The 25,017-nt window shown below is 43.2% G+C and overlaps 1 protein-coding gene across 1 annotated transcript in view; it reads left to right on the plus strand.

Moving 5' to 3' along the window:
- Positions 1–20,569, plus strand: part of LOC138442269 (rho GTPase-activating protein 20-like) — a 21,147-nt gene extending 578 nt beyond the window's left edge. Inside the window, exons 2-9 of the mRNA XM_069593381.1 lie at positions 3,224–3,333; positions 3,844–4,030; positions 5,255–5,381; positions 10,946–11,115; positions 12,891–13,052; positions 16,466–16,575; positions 17,089–17,275; positions 18,772–20,569. Of these exons, the coding sequence (XP_069449482.1) occupies positions 3,938–4,030; positions 5,255–5,381; positions 10,946–11,115; positions 12,891–13,052; positions 16,466–16,575; positions 17,089–17,275; positions 18,772–18,906 (984 nt within the window). The 5' untranslated portion in view covers positions 3,224–3,333; positions 3,844–3,937 and the 3' untranslated portion in view covers positions 18,907–20,569. The remainder of the gene's footprint in view (positions 1–3,223; positions 3,334–3,843; positions 4,031–5,254; positions 5,382–10,945; positions 11,116–12,890; positions 13,053–16,465; positions 16,576–17,088; positions 17,276–18,771) is intronic.
- The last annotated feature ends 4,448 nt before the right edge of the window (positions 20,570–25,017 follow it).

Here is a 25,017-nt window from a genome sequence, read left to right on the forward strand (position 1 = left end):
CTATCTTCTATGAAATATACACAATAAGATAATCTATCTTCTATGAAATGTTGCCGAAACCAAACATCTTGGAGCCTTAAGGGTTATAAAAACTCTTGAGGGTGGCGGGACAGGGAGCTTAGGCACGTGTCCTAGGGCCCGGCATACCTGCCAGGGAGCTCCCAAGACTCAACCCTTCACGGGTCGTCCCCCGCAAGCCCCATACATTAGATATATTCCTTTTTCATTGCACATCTTGGCTCCTGAACACCCCATGAAGAAGAAGAATAAATTTCAAAATACCCGCCTACCACGTTGATCGTTTACCAAACAAGCTTCCAGCTTTGGATGACTTCCTCATCAGCTTCCTAATGAAGGCAACATTTCCAAAATAAAATTCATATTAAGCTTTTGGAAACAGTTAACAGAAGTAACTTCCAGGTGGCTCAGACAGTGAAGAATCTGCCTGCAATGCAAGAAACCTGGGTTTGATCCCTGGGTTGGAAGGATCCCCTGGAACAGGGACTGGCATACGACTCCAGTCGTATGGACGGAGGAGTCTGGCAGGTTATAGTTTATGAGGGGGCCCAGAACTGGACACGGCTGTGGCAAGTGAGCATGGATGCAAGACAGATGTTTACTCACTATGGTAAACTCATGAGTGTGTGTGTTAGTCGCCTAGTTGCATCCGACTCTCTGTGATCCCATTGACTGTAGCCCAGCAGACTCCTCTGTCCATGCAACCCTCCAGGCAAGAATCCTAGAGTGGGTTGCCATGCTCGACTCCAGGGGATCTTCCTGCCAGGGATCGAACCTGCCTCTCTTGCATCTCCTGCATTGGCAGGCAGGTTCTTTACCACTAGCCCCACCTTGGAAGCCCATTTCTCTTACAATGAACCAAACAATGCTCTGATCACTTCGAAAATCTCTGATCACTTCATCATCCTTCCTTCCCCTGTCTCTCAATGCCTTTTACTTTAAAATTAGTGTAGGGATGACTCCACCATTTGTTCCCCATTTTCCTCCTTTTCTCTCCCTTCCCATCTTTAACAACCTTTGTTAATATCTGTACGTTTTATCCACCGCCCAAGGTTACAGTTACATGGTAACCAGTTTTACTATATGCCCCATCTTATAAATCTAATTTTTAAAGTGAGTCCAACAGTCAAAATCAGTTTAGAATTTGGAAAAGTTCCATCGATTTATACAAAAAATAGACTGAGGTTGAAATGATACAGCTAAATCACAAGCGTGTAGTTAAATTTCTACCAGGGCGATAACAGAACAGAAAAAAAAAATTAATCAATCCATCTTTGAATCTGTTAGCAGCTATGAACAAAAATATATTGATGTAGTAATAACTATAAACAGGTTCAAAATTATGTTAGAAACTAAATAACATGTGGTGTTTCCTTGTCCCCTGTTAATGTTCGATTGTATGATAATAGCAACAGTACAGATATGACTTAGAGGTGAGCCCTAGTACACTTGCACCATCATAATACACACTAGGGATGCAAATAGCAAGTAGAGTGCTACCCTGTATAAGGTGCACACTTGGAACTGATTTGATTTGTGAGCAGGTGTTACTAGGCTCTTGCCTGTTTCCATGCTATAAGCGTACAGGTCTTAGACAATCTCAAAGCTTTCTCTTCCTAAAGTTGATTGATCTTGGTGGGGAATCAAACTTTGCACCTTCGGCCTTGAGAATACCATATGTCCAAGCAACCACAGAGTTGCTCTGAATTAGAAGTGAATATCATCAGAACCACATTGAGTTTTCCATTAAACTATCTATAAACAGAGGGCCAATAGCAAATAGCCACGGCATATTCTGTATGAGTCATGTCCTGGCTTAAGCACAAAGGGCCTGCTGCACACCCCCAGACTCCCAGAAGCCAAAGCCAGATGAGATGGTTGAATGGCATCACCAACTCGATGGACATGAATCTGAACAAGACCCAGGTGTTGGTGATGGACAGGAAAGCCTGGTGTGCAGTGCATGGGGTCGCAAAGAGTAGGACAGGACTGAACGGCTGAACTGAAATGGAGTGCTTCCTCCCTCCCAATACACTGTGGACACTCCATAAGAAGCATAGAGAAAACCTAATGACCATGATTGGGTACTGTATACCAATCACAAGAAAAAGTATGAGAGGACTGAGACTCTGTACATTATCTTCATACTCTATCCTCAGTACTCAAAAGAGTGCCAGACACAAACAGCGGCTCAATAAGTACTGAAACAAGTGAACGCTGACAGGATTATAATCATGACAGTTGCCGCAGAAACACTGCCTGAAGCAGATACTCTTCAGAGAAGTCAGGCTGTATATTAAGACCAGTGGAAGCAAGTTGTGCCTTTGAAACTGGCAAGGCAATGCAATCATTTCCCCTCAGGCTTGCACAACAGTTTACAACTTCATCCATTTTCATAGGCCCCATTCTATCATATTAAGACTTGGTCACCAGGATAAACTTTCCAGGCCTCCACTTAGGAAGCTTACATTTGCAGATTCTATCCCACAGGTGTGAAGTTGCCATGTATGTAAATTTTCAGCTTCCTCTTTGGGGAGGATATATTCCATTCAAAGAGTTGTAAGGGTAACGTGTAGTTTACCCATTGGGGCTTTTGGTTTATTACTAACACCTGCTGCTTAAAACTCTGTAGAACTGAACTTTTATATGTTTTTTTTTTTTTTTTAAGTAAAAGATCGAAGCGATTTCCATACTAGCTTTTTCCCAAAGAGCACACATACCTCCGGTTTCTCTTAATATGTGTATAAGAGCATGTAGGGGTGTAGTCTTGTTTTATTTCAGAACTTCTCTTTCTTGAATTCAGAGCAAGCACTGTGTCTGAAGTAAACAAACAAAATGGGTATGTGCATTTCTTTTCAGGAAACGAATAGGATTTCGGGTGAGTTATCACCAGACCTTGCCAGTTTGTACTAATGTGTTAACATGTACACAAAGAGTAAGCTCCAGGTGATAGAAGGAGCTTTAGCCTCATTCTCACCACAGCCTAGACTCTACTTTTAGGCTTCTAATTTTAGCTGGGGAAAATCCAACCAGTACTCGGAGTGTGCAAGGCTGTGGAGAGTCACAGTCAAGCTCCGTGTGAATCAGTCTGCGTGGCTGTGATGGAATTGCGGACTGAATTGAATTTTTCAACTAAATATTTTCTTTGCAATTTCTCCATTGAACTTATCATAAGAATAAAACATATTTTTCTGATCTACATAAGGATTTTCTTCGAAATATCCAAGGGAGCATCTTTTCAGCCCGTCTCTACGATAAATGGCTTGATGTTATTGATCAAGGGAATGAGGAGGAGAAAATAACTGCGACCCAGAGGTAATGATGCAATAATTACTCAACTCTGAGAAAATGCAACCAACATACTCTTAGGAAAATATTAGCTTATAGTTTACAGCTGTGTCCTCTGAAATAATGAGCAGTATCAAGTGCTTTCACTTGATACCCCTGGAAGCCAGTTTGAAGAGAGATGCAGGCCTTATTGGCGACACTGTGTTTTTCTCCTAATCTTATTAACATGGAATGCTTGACCATTTTACACCTTCTGAATACATGAAACTGTTGGAGATGAAATCCACTGGCGTAGAAAGTGATGATAAAGAACCAATCCGCCAAGGGTATGATCTTAAATACAAACACATAACTAACCAGAGTAGGGCTTATCTGGTTCAGGAATTAAAATCAGTGAAACATTCTTGTATGCATTCATGCCTGGCACTGTGAGAATGGACTGTGTACCTGGTAGGAAAAGAAGTACTGTGTTCTCTGTATTTCCACTTACTAAGCAAAATGACTCGCTTTATTCATAAGTGCTTTTTCTGTCATTAGGCTTGTAGACCAGCTACCGAAAGCCAATGTAGTTTTTTTGCGACACCTTTTTGGAGTGTTACACAACATTGAGCAACATTCCTCATCCAGTCAGATGACAGCTCATGATTTATCCTTGTATCTCACCCCAAGCATCCTTTGTCTGCTTAATTCTGGCAGCTCAGCATTTGAAAACGTCAGCAAAAAGGTAACAAGATCTCTCATTTTATGCCTTGTGGGGCAGAGTCCCCATTTTGAACCTGAAGTCTATGGTATTAACGCTGGTGAATCCGTGTTTTAAAGTGCACATTTTAATTACACCGCCTTGGAGTGGCAGAGTCCTACTCTGGCTGGGCATGGGAAGGTGTATTTTAACTGAGAACAGCTGAGTCACTTCTCCCTTGCCATCCAAGGGATTAAACAACAGAGAGGTTAGAGTAGGACGATATGATAGAAAAGAACCTGGCTTTGGAACCGGAGAGCCAAGGTTCAACTCTCAGCCTCATCACTGAGGGTGTAAGAGCCTCCAAACTGGGAGCTCATCATTACACAACGATGACAGACCCAATACATCTGGTCCCTGTCGGCACATCTTAGGCGGCCTGGGCCATACAAGCACCCGAGGCTCCACACACGCTGGCCGCACTCTGCCAGTTGTGGCTCATTCAGGAAAATACTTGGCTTCTATTGTGTCTCCGCTAGAGGATGAGCAAGCTAGTAAAATATTTCAGAACATCCTAACAGAGCCATAACATGCCTAATAAGATCACAGCTCTTCTCCAAGCTCCCCTAGACAGCAAGTGGGAGGCAAGGCAAGGTAGATAGACAGACAGACAGACATGTTTTCTCTCCAGATGCTTTCTTCCTTCACAACCTCCCTCCCGCCCCCCACCTCACAGAGAAACCTCTGCTACCTAACTTTCAGATATTTCTTCACTGAAGTGAATTTCACCATTTCTGCTGTATTTGATACTTAATAAGTTTTAGTAAGATGCTATATATAAATACTATATCATTAAAACTAGAAAGATTTTAATAAAACTAAAACTTAATACGACAATATACATTTTTGTCCCAAACATCCTATGTGGGCTACTTACAAATCATCCTAGTTTTAAGCATGTAACCATCATTACAAAATTTTAGCTATTAAACCAGCCCACATATTATAACTTTAGCCCACCGATTAAAACAATTTTAATACTTGTGCCCAAAGTACTCTTGAAAGTATCAGTTATTTCTAAGAAAAAACTGATACATATATATTATATATATATATGTGTCCATATATACATATATTTAATCAAGTCTGAATTATTTTCATACCTCTTTTGGATTTTGTGTTAGAGCCCAGGTTCATCTATGAAGTGTGATTTACTATTACACCATACATACAGTAATACACCATTTTTTTTGCCCCATTGTGTTACAGGTTTCTGTGATACAATTCCTCATTGAAAACTGTCTCAAGATATTTGGAGAAGATATCACTTCTCTCTTTGGAGAGAACTCAGTGAGTTGTGATAACAGTGATATCACTGATAACAGTGAGATTTCAGGTAGGTGAATAATGTAACTGGCTTTGATGCAAAAGACAGCAAGGCTGCCAGGGCTCCATGGGAGATCCTAGAGCCCAAATCACATTGTAAGGGCAATAATTTCCATCAGCTCTAAGACATGGGAAGTTTCCCACTTGTGAGATCAAAGAAAGAATAACACTGTTCTGATTTCAAGAAGCAACTAGTACAGCTTTAGGTGACATCACGGTTCAGTTGAGTTCAGTTGCTCAGTCGTGTCCGACTCTTTGTGACCCCAAGGACTACAGTGCCCCCGAGTCCTTGGGGTGGAGGACTGCAGCGTGCCAGGCCTCCCTGTGCATCACCAACTCCCGGAGCTTACTCAAACTCATGTCCATCGGATCGGTGATGCCATCCAACCATCTCATCCTCTCTTGTCCCCTTCTCCTCCTGCCTTCAATCTTTCCCAGCATCAGAGTCTTTTCCAAAGAGTCAGTTCTTCACATCAGGTGGCCAAAACAGTGGAGTTTCAGCTTCAGCTACAGTGAGATTGTTGTGTTTGGGGTGGCCTTTCTGTATTCTGGCAGCTTGTGGTTCCTCTTTATTGTGGAGGTTCCTCACTGTGGCTGGAGTTTTGCAGGCGGCTTCTCAAGGTTTCCTGGTTAGGGAAGCTTGCGTCCATGTTCTGGTGGGTGGGGCTGGATTTCTCTCTGGAGTGGAATGAAGTGTCCAGTAGTGAGTTTTGAGATGACTGTGGGTTTGGTGTGACTTAGGGCAGCCTGCATATTGATGCTCGGGGCTATGTTCCTGCATTGCTAGAGAATTTGTGTGGTATGTCTTGCTCTGGAACTTGTTAGCTCTTGGGTGGTGCTTGGTTTTAGTGTAGGTACGGAGGCTTTTGGATGAGCTCTTATCCATTAATGTTCCCTGGAGTCAGGAGTTCTCTGGTGTTCTCAGGATTTGGACTTAAGCCTCCTGCCTCTGGTTTTCAGTCTTATTCTTACAGTAGCCTCGAGACTTCTCTATCTGTACAGCACCAATGATAAAACATCTAGGTTAATGATGAAAAGCTTCTCCACAGTGAGGGACACCCGGAGAGGTTCACAGAGAGACGGAGAGAGGGAGAAGGGTAGATGATAGAGTTGACCAGGTGAAGAAGAGGGGGAATCAAAAGGGGAGAGAGCAAGCTAGCCAGTAGTCAATTCCCTGTGTGCTCTCCTCGGTCTGGACCCCTCAGAGAGGTTCATGCAGTAGTTAAACAGAGAAGAGAAGAAGGAGGAAGGAGGCGGAGGTGACCGGGAGGAGAAAAGAGGGATTCAAAAGGAGAGAGACCAGATCCAGCCAGTAATCAGTTCCCTAAGTGTTCTCCACAGCCCGGAACACACAAAGAGATTCACAGAGTTGGGTAGGGAAGAGAAGGCTGAAGTGGAGATAGAAGTTACCTGGTGGAGAAAAAGGAGAGTCAAAAGAGGGAGAGAGCCATTAAGCCAGTAATCACACTTCCCAACTAAAAATGGGTAGACAAGATTGGGTTCCTAAAGGTACAAAATTGGTAACAAATACCAAAAAGCACAGATTAAAAGTCTAGAGTTAACGTGACACTCCCCAAAATACAATATTTTTTAAAAAGTCACAATATATGATAAAATATATATATGAAGTTTACTTTTAAAATAGGGACTTTTTTTTGCAAGGTAATAGTAGATTATAAAAATGAAAATTAAAGGAGTAATAGAGGACTTAAAAATTTAAAGAAAATTTTTAAATGATAATAGTAAAAATATATCTAGGAATTTTTCTGGAGCTGTTGTGGGCAGTGTGGGGTTAGTTCGGTTTCAGATAGCTCCTAGATCCAGCTTATACTTCTCAAGATCTATAGGCCCCTTCCAATGTAGTCAGTGCTAACTACAAGGTTTGAATCCGTTGCACCTGTCATTTGCAGAGTGGTTCCCGGTGTTTATTTTAGCTTCTTCTGTTTGCTGGTCTCTTCAGTGTCTAATTTCCGCCCTGACATAGGGGATCGAAGGTGGTCACTCATTTAGGCTAACTGATTCAGTCGTGCTGTGGGCAGGTTGGAACACTGCAAACCTATATCACTGGCGTATGCTCACCAGGTCCCGGCCGCACTGGGTTTGCCCCCGCTCACGGTGTGTGTGCTTTCTCAGTCTACACTGCTCAGGCTCCAGGTTGCTCTGCCTGGAACTGTCTGAGGTGGGCCCTGGATTGCGTGCACTTCCCAGGTCTAAGCCACTCAGGTTCAGGTTGGTTCTCAGGCAGTCCTCAAAGGCTCAGACTCGGTTGGACTTAATACTTGTGCCCTTCCCCGGTCCGAGCAGCTTAGGCGGTTGGCGGGCAGAGTCACCCCCAGGTGTGGTGCGTCTTATCACGTCCTCCATCCCAGCCGCTCGGTTTCCTGGGTGGCAGCAGGTGTGCCCGTCTCAGGTATGCCATGTGTCTCTTCTGGGGAGCTGACCCCTGTTGCGACGCTCTCGGCGGATGTCAACCACCCAGAATTCCAAGAAGTCTTGGTAGGCAAATGGGAGCCTGCTTGCAGTTTTGTAGAGGATGCTCCTCTGGGGCTGAGATTGCCCCTTTCTGGCTCTGGCTGTCCCCGCCTGCCTCCCTGTCTCCAGGCAGTGCACAGCCAGCTAGCACTCCTGTGCTCAGTCCTATGTTCTTTGAGGGGGCCAGGAAGTGCCTTAGGTTAGGGCTTTTCCCAGGATAATAGGGCTTTTCCCAGGATAGTTCTCTCTCTCTTTTTACTTTCTGTCTGGCTATCCCACAGTTTGGGTCAGATTGCCCTCAGGGCATTCAGGCCAGGTGCCTACAATGCAGCCCACACCTCCCTGTTCAGCCCCCTGCTTGCTGGTGGCAAATGTGAATGTCTGGACTACTTCTCTGCTGGAAGTTGCTGTTAGGCACCTAAGTGGTGGGTTTTGTTTATTTATTTAGCATTCCTCCCTGTTACGTTGCCCTCGGAGATTCCAAAACTCCCCACTGATCTGCCAGTGAGAGTGTTTCCTGGTGTTTGGAAACTTCTCCTCTTTTAAGACTCCCTTCCTGGGACAGATCTCTGTCCCTACGTCTTTTGTCTCTCTTTTTACCTTTTATATTTTTTCTTACCTCCTTTCGAAGATAATGGGCTGCCTTTCTGGGTGCCTGATGTCCTCTGCCAGCATTCAGAAGTTGTTTTGTGGAATTTGCTCAGGCTCAAAAGTTCATTCCATTAAGTTGTGGGGAGAAAGTGATCTTTCCATCCTATTCCCTCCGCCATCTTAGGACCGCCCCTGAGACTTGAACTCTGGATTCTACCTCCACAGCAAGCTCACTTTCCATCCTCTTCAGACCCAGGTTGCAAATGGAACTGGACTGAATGTTTATATGTCTGTTTGTTTGCTTTAAAATCTTTCCTCTGCAATGATCCCTGCTACCACACCAATATTGTCCCATGGACATTTCTTTATCTGAATAAAACGTCCTACTAATTTTGGAAGTATTCGGGCCAGAACAGAATTACTACTGAAAGTATTTTTCTCCTTATAGTTGTTATTCTACACCCACAACATTTCAAATTTCACTTCTTAATGTTCAAACCCTAATTTGAGCATGAGGAAACACCAACCTAAATCTTGTGAGGACTGTTTAAGAAAGATGAGGATATAAAGTTAACCTGTTTAACAGTCCCTGGCAACCAACTCCAGTTTTATTATCTGGGACATCAACGGACAGGAGCCTGACAGGCTATATTTATGGGGTCGCAAGAGTTGGACACAACTGAACAACTGAGCACCATACTTTTCATGGTTATACTGTATATTTTCATTGGTCACAGAGCCAACAAGAACTCTAACACCAACCAATGTACATAACGAATGGTCCATCTAGACCTGAAAATAAAAGTACAGGGCTTAATGTCTCTTTTGCTTTGCATCTATGCTTATAGACGAGCTGGACATACACCTTTGTAGCAACTGATAGAGCTTTCTTCCTAAGAGTATTCTTATTAAAGCTGAACAATGAATGAATACATTTGGAATATATGAATACCTGTGGGTAGCTTAGAAATAAAAGAATCAGGTTAAGAGTAGGGAAACCAGGGTGCATAAAGCAACTCACCCCATATAAACATGTATTTTTTTAAACATTTGCACATATTAATTAGGAGATTCTCTTCCTGAATTTAAGAATGCATTTGCTGTCTTCATTATCTCCTTTTAAAATGATGGCAGTATGAATCGCAGGGCAGGAGGAGCCTAAGGCAAAATGATGGCATTCCTCTAGGAATGTACACCTTCTGGAGGCTGCAAAAGCAAATGGAGAATGGGGGTCGAGTCTGCTTGGGGGGAGGTGACTGATGTCTAGGCTGCCTTAGGCCCTTTCAAGGAGGGAAATGACCTTTATTAAGGCTGCTATGTGCCATGTCTTGTGATGAGTAGTACCTGATGTTATGTAGTCCAGTGAGGTGTAAGTAGCATCATTTCTGTTAAGTCTGAGCAAAGTGAAGCTCAAAGACTTTTAGGCAACTTATCCAATTAAGAGGCAGAATAGGAGCCTTCTAGTTCTCTCACCCAGCACCACAAGTGGTTCAGTCCCTTGAAAGGACATGGTGATGTACTCACTATGTCTCAGAACAGACAAGAGGATGGGCATTTTAAAATATTTGGTTACATTCTCCTGTTGATTTTTCTACAACTTGGCTCCTCTGTTGACTTCTTTAGCTGGATATTTAAGCAGGTTATTTAAGGAAATATTAAGCAGGTTTATTGAGCAAATACCAGGGAAACATGCTTAGCTGGGCATGAGAAACTCTGAACTCCATTTCTCATTGCTGATCACTCTTTCTTTGAAAAGCCCTTCATCTGCATTCCTTTGACAGGGGCTGTGGTAGTTAGAATTCATCTTTGGGTTAGCTGAGTAAGGTGTTACACAAAAATGGCCAACTGTAATCCTACCAAGTAGTCTGCATTTAATGACTACTTCCCAAGACCCTGAGGACAGGAAGTCATCCCTGGAGCTGACTGAAGTGTGTGGCCTCCCAGAGGAGAGGTCCAGAGGCTGACTGAAAAGCAGGATGAGGCAGGATGTCTCATGAAAGGCGATTCTTTTGATGGGAGAAAATTGGGCATGACTGGTGTTCAGAAAGCCAAACAGGTCATTGAACCGAGGAAGGAAACTGACTACAAAAATAAATGATAACCAAATGCGGATTGATTTGAATATTAAATACTTTGCTTTTAAAATGAGATCTGATACCAGAACTGTCTGATAATACTTACCATTAGGAAACCTGTATAACTACAGCTTAAGTGCCTCATGACACAGGGCAAAGGGAATAGATAGCACTGTCTGGGGAGAACTGTCACAGGGAGAATCACCCCTGAGTCTGATCACGCCTCTAGGTTTGCAGAATATGGGGAAGAAGAACATGTTAACACCACAAGGATGCAATTAGCCTGTTTCAGAGTGTGGGGAATTCTATATAACAAATGGTTCAGTTTCTCTCTTTCAGCCTCTGCCATGAACATGCTGCTGAATGTAACTGGTGGAAATAGGCTAAGTAAGCTAAACTACTACTACTGAAAATCTCTCTTCTACATTTGATTCAGACAAGAAGACAGTTAGTAAGAGTTCTGTCAAAAACTGGGCTTTCTGGTGTAGCTCCAGGACTCGCGAGGACAACCAACACCCACCTCTACCACCCAGAAAGCAAAAACAGCTTTTCGGAGCTCCTCTTGAAGATGTATGTGATAATGACACCCTGCTGACCCCAATTCTGGTAGGTCTTCTTTTGGTTTCGGTAACCTTCCTGAGGAGGGGAGTTCGCAGAGATCAAGTGTTCTCTTCCCAATCTACTCCACATGAAGAAGTCTGGCTTTGTCCGATAAATTTCACAATGTTATTTGAAAGAAAAAGATCTGATTTAGGTACTGCAGAGTCAGAAGGCAAATACAAGATGAAAAGTTCTCTCATCCATTCCACTGATTTCAACAAAGACCTATCTATACCAGCTCAGACCAGTTAACATGGACTCTGAAGAAAGGCAATCAGAGAAGGCGAGGTTGAGAAAAAGAATGAGACCTGGCACTTTACAGATCAGCTTTAATGAGGCGAGATGGGGCAGCAGTCAGATTAGGGAGCTGCTGCCCTTACCCAAGAAGAGGAAGTCTATATAGGCACAGATGTGGAAAGCTACTGTCTTAAGGGCGCCCATTCTTCTGCAAGGTTATTCAGAGTAGTTATCTCTTAAACAGCTGGGGCAAGGAATTTTGGAGATCGGCCAGAGACTGGGACCGGGTGGGAGCCGGGCATAATCAACCCTATGTCCATTTTTTTCTTTGGGTGAGAGAGCTCTTGGTTTTGCATAGAATGGTGGGGAGGACCTGGAGGGGAGTTTAACTCCAGGCTATGTTGAGCCCTGTAACTTTCCTCAGACTCTGTGTGTAAGAAGCTCTGAGAGTCCACCTCATCCTCACACTGTCTCCTCATCTCCTCCCTTGAAGTCCACACTAGTCTCAAGTCTCCTTCAGCTGAGTCTGCTCGCCCTATGACTCAAAATGTCTCACACGGATTCGATATGTAACTCAAGTGTTTAAGCATAAAGTAGGCATCCTCTGGCAAAGATGAATCCTTTGATCCTGCCAGAATATGTCAAAAGAGAGTCACAGAGTTTGGACTGTGCTATATCCAGCTAGTGTATTGAAGTGTAAGCATTAACTCTTGTTCACTGTCCACTCTCTCTCCAAGCACTACACTAGATGCAGGGAATTGTATGCTATATATGGAGAAATTTATCATACCATTATGTGCTAGCTACTACCCCAGACCTTGGGCTTTCACAGAAAATTTAGGCAGTAGCCATGACTATCACCACCCTCACTTCATAAATGAAAAACAAAAGAGCCTCACCCAAGAATGTGCTATGCCCGAAGTCACACAGTGGATGAGGAGCATAACAGATTCCACAATCCTTGAAACACCTGGTTCCAATATCTGTTATCTCTCTAACTTTGCAGACAGCAGAGGACATGAAAATACAGGAAAAGGAACTAGAAAGGCTGATGAGAAAGGAATGAGATCAGAGGAGGAGGAGCCTGATTAAGCCTGAGGTTGAGGGGAGGGAATACAGGAAACAGGAATGAATGGGGTGGACAGTCCCTGGAAGGGGAATAAACAAATGGAGCATGAATATGGCAAAAAGATTTCCACACTCAGGGAAGAGCATCTATGATAGGGAATAATGAGAAAGCAGCGGTGAAGGAGGAGAGGGTGACTCCTCAAAGGCCTCAAAGCAGAGACAGTTAATACAGTAAATTCACTGAAACAGAAAATCTGACTACACAAGTGTTTAAAATGTTTCAGTGTATGACTCAAATCGATTGTTGGGTAGGAAATATATTTACAGACACTGAAGAAAAAGTTTCAAATTGACTTGGGTGCTGTTCTAGAACTGTATCCTCATAAACGCACCTCTGTCAAAACAGGAGCAAGCTTGTGCTCTGGGTTTCTAGATAGGAAATGTCCCACAGTTTTCTTCTCTTTCCTTCCCTATAGGAGATGCTTTCCTTTATCAATCAAAAAGGGCCGTTCACAGAAGGCATCTTCAGAAAACCAGCCAGCATAAAATCATGCAGAGCCCTAAAGAAGAAACTAAACGCTGGACACAAAGTTAACTTTGATGATGAATCCATTCTCGTAGTATCGTCGGTCTTAAAGGTAAGGAAAGCTTGAGCATCGTCCACACACAGAGTCAGTCTAAAGCTGTATGACTGGACCTTCACTATGAATGCCCAAGAAGCATAATAGGCATAAGAGAGGAAGGATCTGAAACGTGGAAAACACTTCACAAAGTCAAGTGAAGGAAGGTACCTCAAATGTTATGAGCCCCAAACATTAGATATTTTCCTTTTTCATTGCACATCTTGCCTCCTGAACACTCCATGAAGAAGAATAATAAATTTCAAAATAACTTCTTACCACGTTGAGGGTTTACCTAAACAAGCTTCCTGCTTTGGATGACTTCCTCATCACCTTCCTAATGAAGGCAACATTTCCAAAATAAAATTCATATGAAGCTTTTGGAAACAGTTAACAGAAGTAGCTTCCCAGGTGGCTCAGACAGTAAAGAATCTGCCTGCAATGCAAGAAACCTGGGTTCGATCCCTGGGTTGGAAGGATCCCCTGGAACAGGGAGTGGCATACGACTCCAGTCGTATGGACGGAGGAGTCTGGCAGGTTATAGTTTATGAGGGTGCCCAGAACTGGACACGGCTGTGGCAACTTAGCATGGATGCAAGACAGATGTTTACTCACTATGGTAAACTCGTGAGTGTGTGTGTGTTAGTCGCCTAGTCGCATCCGATTCTCTGTAATCCCTTTAACTGTAGCCCAGCAGACTCCTCTGTCCATGCAACCCTCCAGGCAAGAATCCTAGAGTGGGTTGCCATGCTCGACTCCAGGGGATCTTCCTGCCAGGGATCGAACCTGCCTCTCTTGCATCTCCTGCATTGGCAGGCAGGTTCTTTACCACTAGCCCCACCTGGGAAGTCCATTTGTCTTACAATGAATCAAAAAATGCTTACTGAGGCCCCCAAAATCTCTGATCACTTCATCATCCTTCCTTCCCCAGGCTCTCAATACCTTTTACTTTAAAATTAGTGTAGGGATGACTGCACCATTTGTTCGTCCTTTTTCCTCCTTTTTCTCCCTTCCCATCTTTAACAACCTTTGTTAACATCTGTATGTTTAACCCATCACCCAAAGTTACAGTTACATGGTAACCAGTCTTACTACATGCCTCATCTTAAAAGCTTATTTTTTAGAGTGAGTCCAACAGTCAAAATCAGTTTGGAATTTGGAAAAACTCGATAGATTTATCCAACAGATAGACTGAGTTTGAAATGATACAGCTAAGTGACAGGCGTGTAGTTAAATTTCTACCAGTATAAAAGAAAAGAAAAAAAATTAATCAATCCATCTTAGAACTTGTTAGCAGCTATGAAGAAAAATATATTGACCCGTGGTGGATTAATGTCAATGTATGGCAAAACCAATACAGTACTGTAAACTAAAATAAAGAAAAAAAAATTAAGAAAAAAAAGAAAACTAAAAAAAAAATTAAAATCATTTCATTAAAAATGCTATGTATCTAAACTGGAAAATATTATTCTTATATGGTAATTAAATAAAAGAAGGAAAAGCTGGGCAAAAAAAAATATATATATATATAGATGTCATAATAACTATAGACAGGTTATTAAAATTATCTTAGAAACTAAATAACATGTGGTATTTCCTTGTCCCCTGTTAATGTTCGATTGTATGATAATAGCAACAGTGCAGATATGACTTAGAGGTGAGCCCTAGAACACTTGCACCATCATAATACACACTAGGGATGCAAATAGCAAGTAGAGTGCTACCCTCTATAAGGTGCACACTTGGAACTGATTTGATTTGTGAGCAGGTGTTACTAGGCTCTTGCCTGTTTCCATGCTATAAGCATACAGGTCTTAGACAATCCCAGAGTTTTCTCTTCCTAACGTTGATTGATCTTGGTGGGGAATCAAACTTCGCACCTTTGGCCTTGAGAATACCATATGTCCAAGCAACCACAGAGGTGGTCTAAATCAGAAGTGAATACATCGTCAGAACCACATTGAGTTTTCCATTAAACTGTCTATAAACAGAGGGCCAATAGCAAATAGCCATGGCATATTCCGTATGAGTCATGTCCTGGCTTAACCACAAAGGGCCTGCTGCACACCCCCAGACTCCCAGAAGCCAAAGCCAGATGAGATGGTTGAATGGCATCACCAACTCGATGGACATGAATCTGAACAAGACCCAGGTGTTGGTGATGGACAGGAAAGCCTGGTGTGCAGTGCATGGGGTCGCAAAGAGTAGGACAGGACTGAATGGCTGAACTGAAATGGAGTGCTTCCTCCCTCCCAATACACTGTGGACACTCCATAAGAAGCATAGAGGAAACCTAATGACCATGATTGGGTACTGAATACCAATCACTAGAAAAAGTATGAGAGGACTGAGACTCTGTACATTATCTTCATACTCTATCCTCAGTACTCAAAAGAGTGCCAGACACAAACAGCAGCTCAATAAGTACTGAAACAAGTGAACGCTGACAGGATTATAATCATGACAGTTGCCGCAGAAACACTGCCTGAAGCAGATACTCTTCAGAGAAGTCAGGCTGTATATTAAGACCAGTGGAAGCAAGTTGTGCCTTTGAAACTGGCAAGGCAATGCAATCATTTCCCCTCAGGCTTGCACAACAGTTTACAACTTCATCCATTTTCATAGGCCCCATTCTATCATATTAAGACTTGGTCACCAGGATAAACTTTCCAGGCCTCCACTTAGGAAGCTTACATTTGCAGATTCTATCCCACAGGTGTGAAGTTGCCATGTATGTAAATTTTCAGCTTCCTCTTTGGGGAGGATATATTCCATTCAAAGAGTTGCAAGGGTAACGTGTAGTTTACCCATTGGGGCTTTTGGTTTATTTCTAACACCTGCTGCTTAAAACTCTGTACAACTGAACTTTTATATGTTTTTTTTTTTTTTAAAGAAAATGATCGAAGCGATTTCGATACTAGCTTTTTCCCAAAGAGCACACATACCTCCGGTTTCTCTTAATATGTGTATAAGAGCATGTAGGGGTGTAGTCTTGTTTTATTTCAGAACTTCTCTTTCTTGAATTCAGAGCAAGCACTGTGTCTGAAGTAAACAAACAAAATGGGTATGTGCATTTCTTTTCAGGAAACGAATAGGATTTCGGGTGAGTTATCACCAGACCTTGCCAGTTTGTACTAATGTGTTAACATGTACACAAAGAGTAAGCTCCAGGTGGTAGAAGGAGCTTTAGCCTCATTCTCACCACAGCCTAGACTCTACTTTTAGGCTTCCAATTTTAGCTGGGGAAAATCCAACCAGTACTTCTGAGTGTGCAAGGCTGTGGAGAATCACAGCCAAGCTCTGTGTGAATCAGTCTGCGTGGCTGTGAAGGAATTGCGGACTGAATTGAATTTTTCAACTAAATATTTTCTTTGCAATTTCTCCATTGAACTTATCATAAGAATAATAAACATTTTTTTGATCTACATAAGGATTTTCTTCGAAATATCCAAGGAAGCATCTTTTCAGCCCGTCTCTACGATAAATGGCTTGATGTTATTGATCAAGGGAATGAGGAGGAGAAAATAACTGCGACCCAGAGGTAATGATGCAATAATTACTCAACTCTGAGAAAATGCAACCAACATACTCTTAGGAAAATATCAGCTTATAGTTTACAGCTGTGTCCTCTGAAATAATGAGCAGTATCAAGTGCTTTCACTTGAGGATACCCCTGGAAGCCAGTTTGAAGAGAGATGCATGCCTTATTGGCGACACTGTGTTTTTCTCCTAATCTTATTAACATGGAATGCTTGACCATTTTACACCTTCTGAATACATGAAACTGTTGGAGATGAAATCCACTGGCGTAGAAAGAGATGATAAAGAACCAATCCGCCAGGGGTATGATCTTAAATACAAACACATAACTAACCAGAGTAGGGCTTATCTGGTTCAGGAATTAAAATCAGTGAAACATTATTGTATGCATTCATGCCTGGCACTGTGAGAATGGACTGTGTACATGGTAGGAAAAGAAGTACTGTGTTCTCTGTATTTCCACTTACTAAGCAAAATGACTCGCTTTATTCATAAGTGCTTTTTCTGTCATTAGGCTTGTAGACCAGCTACCAAGAGCCAATGTAGTGTTGTTGCGATACCTTTTTGGAGTGTTACACAACATTGAGCAACATTCCTCATCCAATCAGATGACACCTTATAATTTATCCGTATGTCTCGCCCCAAGCATCCTTTGTCTGCTTAATTCTGGCAGCTCAGCATTTAAAAACTTCACCAAAAAGGTAACAAGATCTCTCATTTTTATGCCTTGTGGGGCAGAGTCCCCATTTTGAACCTGAAGTCTATGGTATTAATGCTGGTCAACCTGTGTTTTAAAGTGCACATTTTAATTACACCGCCTCAGAGTGGCAGAGTCCTACTCTGGTTGGGCATGGGAAGGTGTATTTTAACTGAGAACAGTTGAGTCACTTCTCCTTTGCCATCCAAGGGATTAAACAACAGAGAGGTAAGAGTAGGACGATATGATAGAAAAGAACCTGGCTTTGGAACCGGATAGCCAAGGTTCAACTCTCAGCCTCATCACTGAGGGTGTAAGAGCCTCCAAACTGTGAGTTCATCATTACACAACCATGACAGACCCAATACATCTGGTCCCTGTCGGCACATCTTAGGCAGCCTGGGCCATACGACCACCCGAGGCCCCACACACGCTGGGCTCACTCTGCCAGTTGTGGCTCATTCAGGAAAATATTTGGCTTCTATTGTGTCTCCCGGAGAAGGCAATGGCACCCCACTCCAGTATTCTTGCCTGCAAAATCCCATGGATGGAGGAGCCAGGTAGGCTGCAGTCCATGGGGTCGCTAAGAGTCGGGCATGACTGAGCGACTTCACTTTTGCTTTTCACTTTCATGCATTGGAGAAGGTAATGGCAACCCACTCCAGTGTTCTTGCCTGGAGGATCCCAGATACGGGGCGGCTGCCGTCTGTGGGGTCGCACAGAGTCGGACACGACTGAAGCGACTCAGCAGCAGCAGCAGCAGCAGCATTGTGTCTCCGCCAGAGGATGAGGAAGCTAGGTAAATATTTCAGAATATCCTAACAGAGCCATAGCATACCTAATATATCAAGCTCTTCTCAAAGCTCCCCCAGACAGCAAGTGTGAGGCAAGGCAATGTAGACAGACAGACAGACATGTTTTCTCTCCAGATGCTTTCTTCCTTCACAACCCCCATCCAGCCCCCAACCCCAGACAGAAACCTGTGCTACCCAAGTTTCAGATATTTCTTCACTGAAGTAATTTCACAATTTGTGTTGTATCTGATACTTTATAAGTTTTAATAAGATGTTATGTATAAATTATCAGTAAAACAAGAAAAATTTTAATAAAACTAAATAAAACTTAATAATATACATTTTTGTCGCAAACATCCTATGTGGGCTACTTACAAATCATCCTAGTTTTAAGCATGTAACCATCATTACAAATTTTTAGCTATTAAACCAGCCCACATATTATAACTTTAGCCGAATGACTAAAGAATTTTAAAATGTGTGCCCAAAGTACTCTTGAATGTATCAGTTATTTCTTAGAAAAAACTGATACATATATATTATATATATATACATCGATATATACATATATTTTATCAAGTCTGAATGTTTCTCAGACCTCTTTTGCATTTTGTGTAAGAGCCCAGGTTCACGTATGAAACCTGATTTACTATTACGCCATATGTACAGTAATATGCCATTTTTTTTTTGCCCCATTGTGTTACAGGTTTCTTTGATACAATTCCTCATTGAAAACTGTCTCAAGATATTTGGAGAAGATATCACTTCTCTCTTTGGAGAGAACTCAGTGAGTTGTGATAACAGTGATATCACTGATAACAGTGAGATTTCAGGTAGGTGAATAATGTAACTGGCTTTCATGCAAAAGACAGCAAGGCTGCCAGGGCTCCATGGGAGATCCTAGAGCCCAAATCACATTGTAAGGGCAGTCATTTCCATCTGCTCCAAGACATGGGAAGTTTCCCACTTGTGAGATCAAAGAAAGGATAACACTCTACTGATTTCGAGAAGCAACTAGTACAGCTTTAGGAGACATCACGGTTCAGTTGAGTTCAGTTGCTCAGTCGTGTCCGACTCTTTGTGACCCCAAGGACTACAGTGACCCCGAGTCCTTGGGGTCGAGGACTGCAGCGTGCCAGGCCTCCCCTGTGCATCACCAACTCCCGGAGCTTACTCAAACTCATGTCCATCGAATCGGTGATGCCATCCAACCATCTCATCCTCTCTCGTCCCCTTCTCCTCCTGCCTTCAATCTTTCCCAGCATCAGAGTCTTTTCCATAGAGTCAGTTCTTCACATCAGGTGGCCAAAACAGTGGAGTTTCAGCTTCAGCTACAGTGAGATTGTTGTGTTTGGGGTGGCCTTTCTGTATTCTGGCAGCTTGTGGTTCCTCTTTATTGTGGAGGTTCCTCACTGTGGCTGGGGTTTTGCCAGGTGGCTTCTCAAGGTTTCCTGGTTAGGGAGGCTTGCGTCCATGTTCTGGTGGGTGGGGCTGGATTTCTCTCTGGAGTGGAATGAAGTGTCCAGTAGTGAGTTTTGAGATGACTGTGGGTTTGGTGTGACTTAGGGCAGCCTGTATATTGATGCTCGGGCCTATGTTCCTGCATTGCTAGAGAATTTGTGTGGTATGCATTGCTCTGGAACTTGTTGGCTCTTGGGTGGTGCTTGGTTTCAGTGTAGGTACGGAGGCTTTGGATGAGCTCTTATCCATTAATGTTCCCTGGAGTCAGGAGTTCTCTGGTGTTCTCAGGATTTGGACTTAAGCCTTCTGCCTCTGGTTTTCAGTCTTATTCTTACAGTAGCCTCGAGACTTCTCTATCTATACAGCACCGATGATAAAACATCTAGGTTAATGATGAAAAGCTTCTCCACAGTGAGGGACACCCAGAGAGGTTCACAGAGTGAGACAGAGAAGGGAAGAGGGAGGAGGGATATAGAGTTGACCAGGAGAAGAAGAGGCGGACTCAAACGGGGAGAGAGCAAGCTAGCCAGTAGTCAATTCCCTGTGTGCTCTCCACAGTGTGGACCCCTCAGAGAGGTTCATGCAGTAGTTACACAGAGAAGAGAAGAAGGAGGAAGGAGACAGAGGTGACCAGGAGGAGAAAAGAGGGATTCAAAAGGAGAGAGACCAGATCCAGCCAGTAATCAGTTCCCTAAGTGTTCTCCACAGCCCGGAACACACATAGAGATTCACAGAGTTGGGTAGGGAAGAGAAGGGTGAGGTGGTGACCTGGTGGAGAAAAAGGAGAGTGAAAAGGGGGAGAGAGCCATCAAGCCAGTAATCACACTCCCAACTAAAAATGGGTAGAGAAGATTGGGTTCCTTAAAGGTACAAAATTGATAACAAATACCAAAAAGCACAGATTAAAAGTCTAGAGTAAAGGTGATACTCCCCAAACTACAATCTTTAAAAAAAAGTCAAAATAAATGTTAAAATATATGTATGAACTTTGCTTTACAAATAGGGTTTTTTTTTTTTTGCAAGGTAATAGTAGGTTATAAAAATGAAAATTAAAGGAGTAATAGAGGACTAAAAAATTTAAAGAAAATTTTTAAATGATAATATTAAAAATATATCTCGGAATTTTTCTGGAGCTGTTGTGGGCAGTGTGGGGTTAGTTCAGTTTCAGATAGTTCCTTGATCCAGCTTATACTTCTCAAGATCTATAGGCCCCTTCCAATGTAGTCAGTGCTAACTACAAGGTTTTAAACTTTTGCACCTGTCATTTCCAGAGCGGTTCCCTCTGTTTATTTTAACTTCTTCTGTTTGTTGGTCTCTTCAGTGTCTAATTTCTGCCCTGACATAGGGGATCGAAGGTGGTCACTCATTTAGGCTAACTGATTCAGTCGTGCTGTGGGCAGGTTGGAACACTGCAAACCAATATCACTGGCGTATGCTCACCAGGTCCCGGCCGCACTGGGTTTGCCCCTGCTCACGGTGTGTGTGCTTTCCCAGTCTACACTGCTCAGGCTCCAGGTTGCTCTGCCTGGAACTGTCTGAGGTGGGCCCTGGGTTGCAAGCACTTCCCAGGTCTAAGCCACTCAGGTTCAGGTTGCTTCTCAGGTAGTCCACAAAGGCTCTGACTCAGTTGGACCTGCCTCTTGTGCACTTCCCCGGTCCAAGCAGCTCAGGCAACCAGGTGCTTGGCGAGCACAGTCACCCCCAGGTGTGGTGCGTCTTATCACCTCCTCCATCCCAGCCACTCGGTTTCCTGGGTGGCAGCAGGTGTGCCCGTCTCAGGTATGCCTTGTGTCTCTTCTGGGGAGCTGATCCCTGGCTGCGACCCTCCCTGAGAATATCAACCACCCAGAATCCCAAGAAGCCTTGGTAGGCAAATGGGAGCCTGCTTGCGGTTTTGTACAGGATGCCCCTCTGGGGCTGAGATTGCCCCTTTCTGGCTCTGGCTGCCCCTGCCTGCCTCCCTGTCTCCAGCCAGTGCACAGCCAGCTAGCTCTCCTGTGCTCAGTCCTTTGTTCTGTGAGTGGGCCAGGAAGTGCCTTAGGTTAGGGCTTTTCCCAGGATAGTTCTCTCTCTTTTTACTTTCTGTCTGGCTATCCCACAGTTTGGGTCAGATTGCCCTCAGGGCATTCAGGCCAGGTGCCTACAATGCAGCCTGCACCTCCCTATCCAGCCCCCCCGATTGCTGGTGGCAAATGTGAGTGTCTGGACTACTTCTCTGCTGGAAGTTGCTGTTAGGCAGGTAATTGGTGGGTTTTATTTATTTATTTAGCATTCCTCCCCGTTATGTTGCCCTCTGAGGTTCCAAAACTCCCCACTGATCTGCCAGTGAACTGGTGTTTGGAAACTTCTCCTGTTTTAAGACTCCCTTCTCAGGACAGATCTCCGTCCCTACCTCTTTTGTCTCTCTTTTTATCTTTTATATTTTTTCTTACCGCCTTTCGAAGACAGTGGGCTGCCTTTCTGGGTGCCCGATGTCCTCTGCCAGCATTCAGAAGTTGTTCTGTGGAATTTGCTCCGGCTCAAATGTTCTTTCCATAACGTTGTGGGGAGAAAGAGATCTTTCCATCCTATTCCCTCCGCCGTCTTAGGACCGCCCCTGAGACTTGAACTCTGGATTCTACCTCCACAGCAAGCTCACTTTCCATTCTGCTTCAGACCCAGGTTGCAAATGGAACTGGACTGAATGTTTATATGTCTGTTTGTTTGTTTTAAAATCTTTCCTCTCACAATGATCCCTGCTACCACTCCAATATTGTCCCATGGACATTTCTTTATCTGAATAAAATGTCCTACTAATTTAGGAAGTATTCGGGCCAGAATAGAATTACTACTGAAATTATTTGTCTTCTTATAGTTGTTATTCTACACCCACAACATTTGAAAATTTCACATCTTAATGTTCAAACCCTAATTTGAGCATGAGGAAACATTAACCATTGCAAGGACTGTTTAAGAAAGATGAGGATATAAAGTTAACCTGTTTAACAGTCCCTGGCAACCCACTCCAGTATTATTATCCGGGACATCCACGGACAGGAGCCTGACAGGCTATAGTCCATGGGGTCGCAAGAGCTGGACACGACTGAACACTTGAGCACCATACTTTTCATGGCTATACTGTATATTTTTATTGCTCACAGAGCCAACAAGAACTCTAACACCAACCAATGTACTTGACGAATGGTCCATCTAGACCAGAAAATAAAAGTATAGGGCTTAATGTCTATTTTCCTTTCCGTCTATTCTTCTAAACGAGCTGGACGTATAGCTTTCTATCAACTGATAGAGCTTTCTTCCTAAGAGTATGCTTATTAAAGCTGAACAATGCATGAATACATTTGGAATATATGAATACCTGTGGGTAGCTTAGAAATAAAAGTATCAGGTTAAGAGTAGGGAAACCAGGGTGCATAAAGCAACTCAACCCATATAAACGTGTATTTTTAAAAAATATTTGTACATGTTAATTAGGAGAATCTCTTCCCGAATTTAAAATGCATTTGCTTTCTTCATTATCTCCTTTTAAAATGATGGCAGTATGAATCGCAGGGCAGGAGGAGCCTAAGGCAAAATGATGGCATTCCTCTAGGAATGTACACCTTCTGGAGGCTGCAAAATCAAATGGAGAATGGGGGTGGAGTCTGCTTGGGGGGAGGTGACTGATGTCTAGGCTGCCTTAGGCCCTTTGAAGGACAGAAATGACCTTTATTAAGGCTGCTATGTGCCATGTCTTGTGTTGAGTAGTACCTGATGTTTTGTACTCCAGTGAGGTGTAAGTAGCATCATTTCTGTTAAGTCTGAGCAAAGTGAAGCTCAAAAACTTTTAGGCAACTTATCCAATTAAGAGGCAGAATAGGAGCCTTCTAGTTCTCTCACCCAGCACCACAAATGCTTCAGTCCCTTGAAAGCACATGGTGATGTACTCTCTATGTCTCAGAACAGACAAGAGGATGGGCATTTTAAAACATTTGGTTACATTCTCCTGTTGATTTTTCTACAACTTGGCTCCTCTGTCGACTTCTTTAGCTGGTTATTTAAGCAGGTTATTTAAGGAAATATTAAGCAGGTTTATTGAGCAAATACCAGGGAAACATTCTCAGCGGGCATGAGAAACTCTGAACTCCATTTCTCATTGCTGATCACTCTTTCTTTGAAAAGCCCTTCATCTGCATTCCTTTGAACATGGGCTGTTGGTAGTTAACATTCATCTTTGGGTTAGCTGAGTAAGGTGTTATACAAAAATGGCCAGCTGTAATCCTACCAAGTAGTCTGCATTTAATGACTACTTCCCAAGACCCTGAGGGCAGGAAGTCATCCTTGGAGCTGACTGAGGTGTGTGGCTGACTGAGGTCCAGAGGCTGACTGAAAAGCAGGATCAGGCAGGATGTCTCAGGAAAGGCGATTCTTTTGATGGGAGAAAACTGGGCATGACTGGTGTTCAGAAAGCCAAACAGGTCATTGAACCGAGGAAGGAAACTTACTACAAAAGTAAATGATAACCAAATGCTGCTTGATTTGAATATTAAATATTTTGGGTTTTAAAAGGAGATCTGATACCGGAATCCTCTGATAATACTTACCATTAGGAAACCTGTATAACTACAGCTTAAGTGCCTCATGACACAGGGCAAAGGGAATAGATAGCACTGTCTGGGGAGTACTGTCACAGGGGGAATCACCCCTGAGTCTGATCACGCCTGTAGGTTTGCAGAATATGGGGAAGAAGAACATGTTAACACCACAAGGATGCAATTAGCCTGTTTCAGAGTGTGGGGAATTGTATATAACAAATGGTTCAGTTTCTCTCTTTCAGCCTCTGCCATGAACATGCTGCTGAATGTAACTGGTGGAAATAGGCTAAGTAAGCTAAACTACTACTACTGAAAATCTCTCTTCTACATTTGATTCAGACAAGAAGACAGTTAGTAAGAGTTCTGTCAAAAACTGGGCCTTCTGGTGTCGCTCCAGGACTCGCGAGGACAACCAACACCCACCTCTACCACCCAGAAAGCAAAAACAGCTCTTTGGAGTTGCTCTTGAGGAAGTATGTGATAATGACACCCTGCCCACCCCAATTCTGGTAGGTCTGCTTTTGGTTTTGGTAACCTTCCTGAGGAGGGGAATTCGCAGAGATCAAGTGTTCTCTTCCCAATCTACTCCATATGAAGAAGTCTGGCTTTGTCCGATAAGTTTCACAATGTTATTTCAAAGAAAAAGATCTGATTTAGGTACTGCAGAGTCAGAAGGCAAATACAAAATGAAAAGTTACTCTCATCCATTCCACCGATTTCAACAAAGACCCATCTATACCAGCTCAGACCAGTTAACATGGACTCTTTGAAGTAAGGCAGTTAGAGAAGGCGAGGTTGAGAAAAAGAATGAGACCTGGCACTTTACAGACCACCTTTAATGAGGCGAGACGGGGCAGCAGTCAGATTAGGGAGCTGCTGCCCTTACCCAAGAAGAGGAAGTCTATATAGGCATGGATGTG

This window comes from Ovis canadensis, chromosome 6 (assembly GCF_042477335.2).
Source record: "Ovis canadensis isolate MfBH-ARS-UI-01 breed Bighorn chromosome 6, ARS-UI_OviCan_v2, whole genome shotgun sequence".
Classification (NCBI taxonomy): Eukaryota; Metazoa; Chordata; class Mammalia; order Artiodactyla; family Bovidae; genus Ovis; species Ovis canadensis.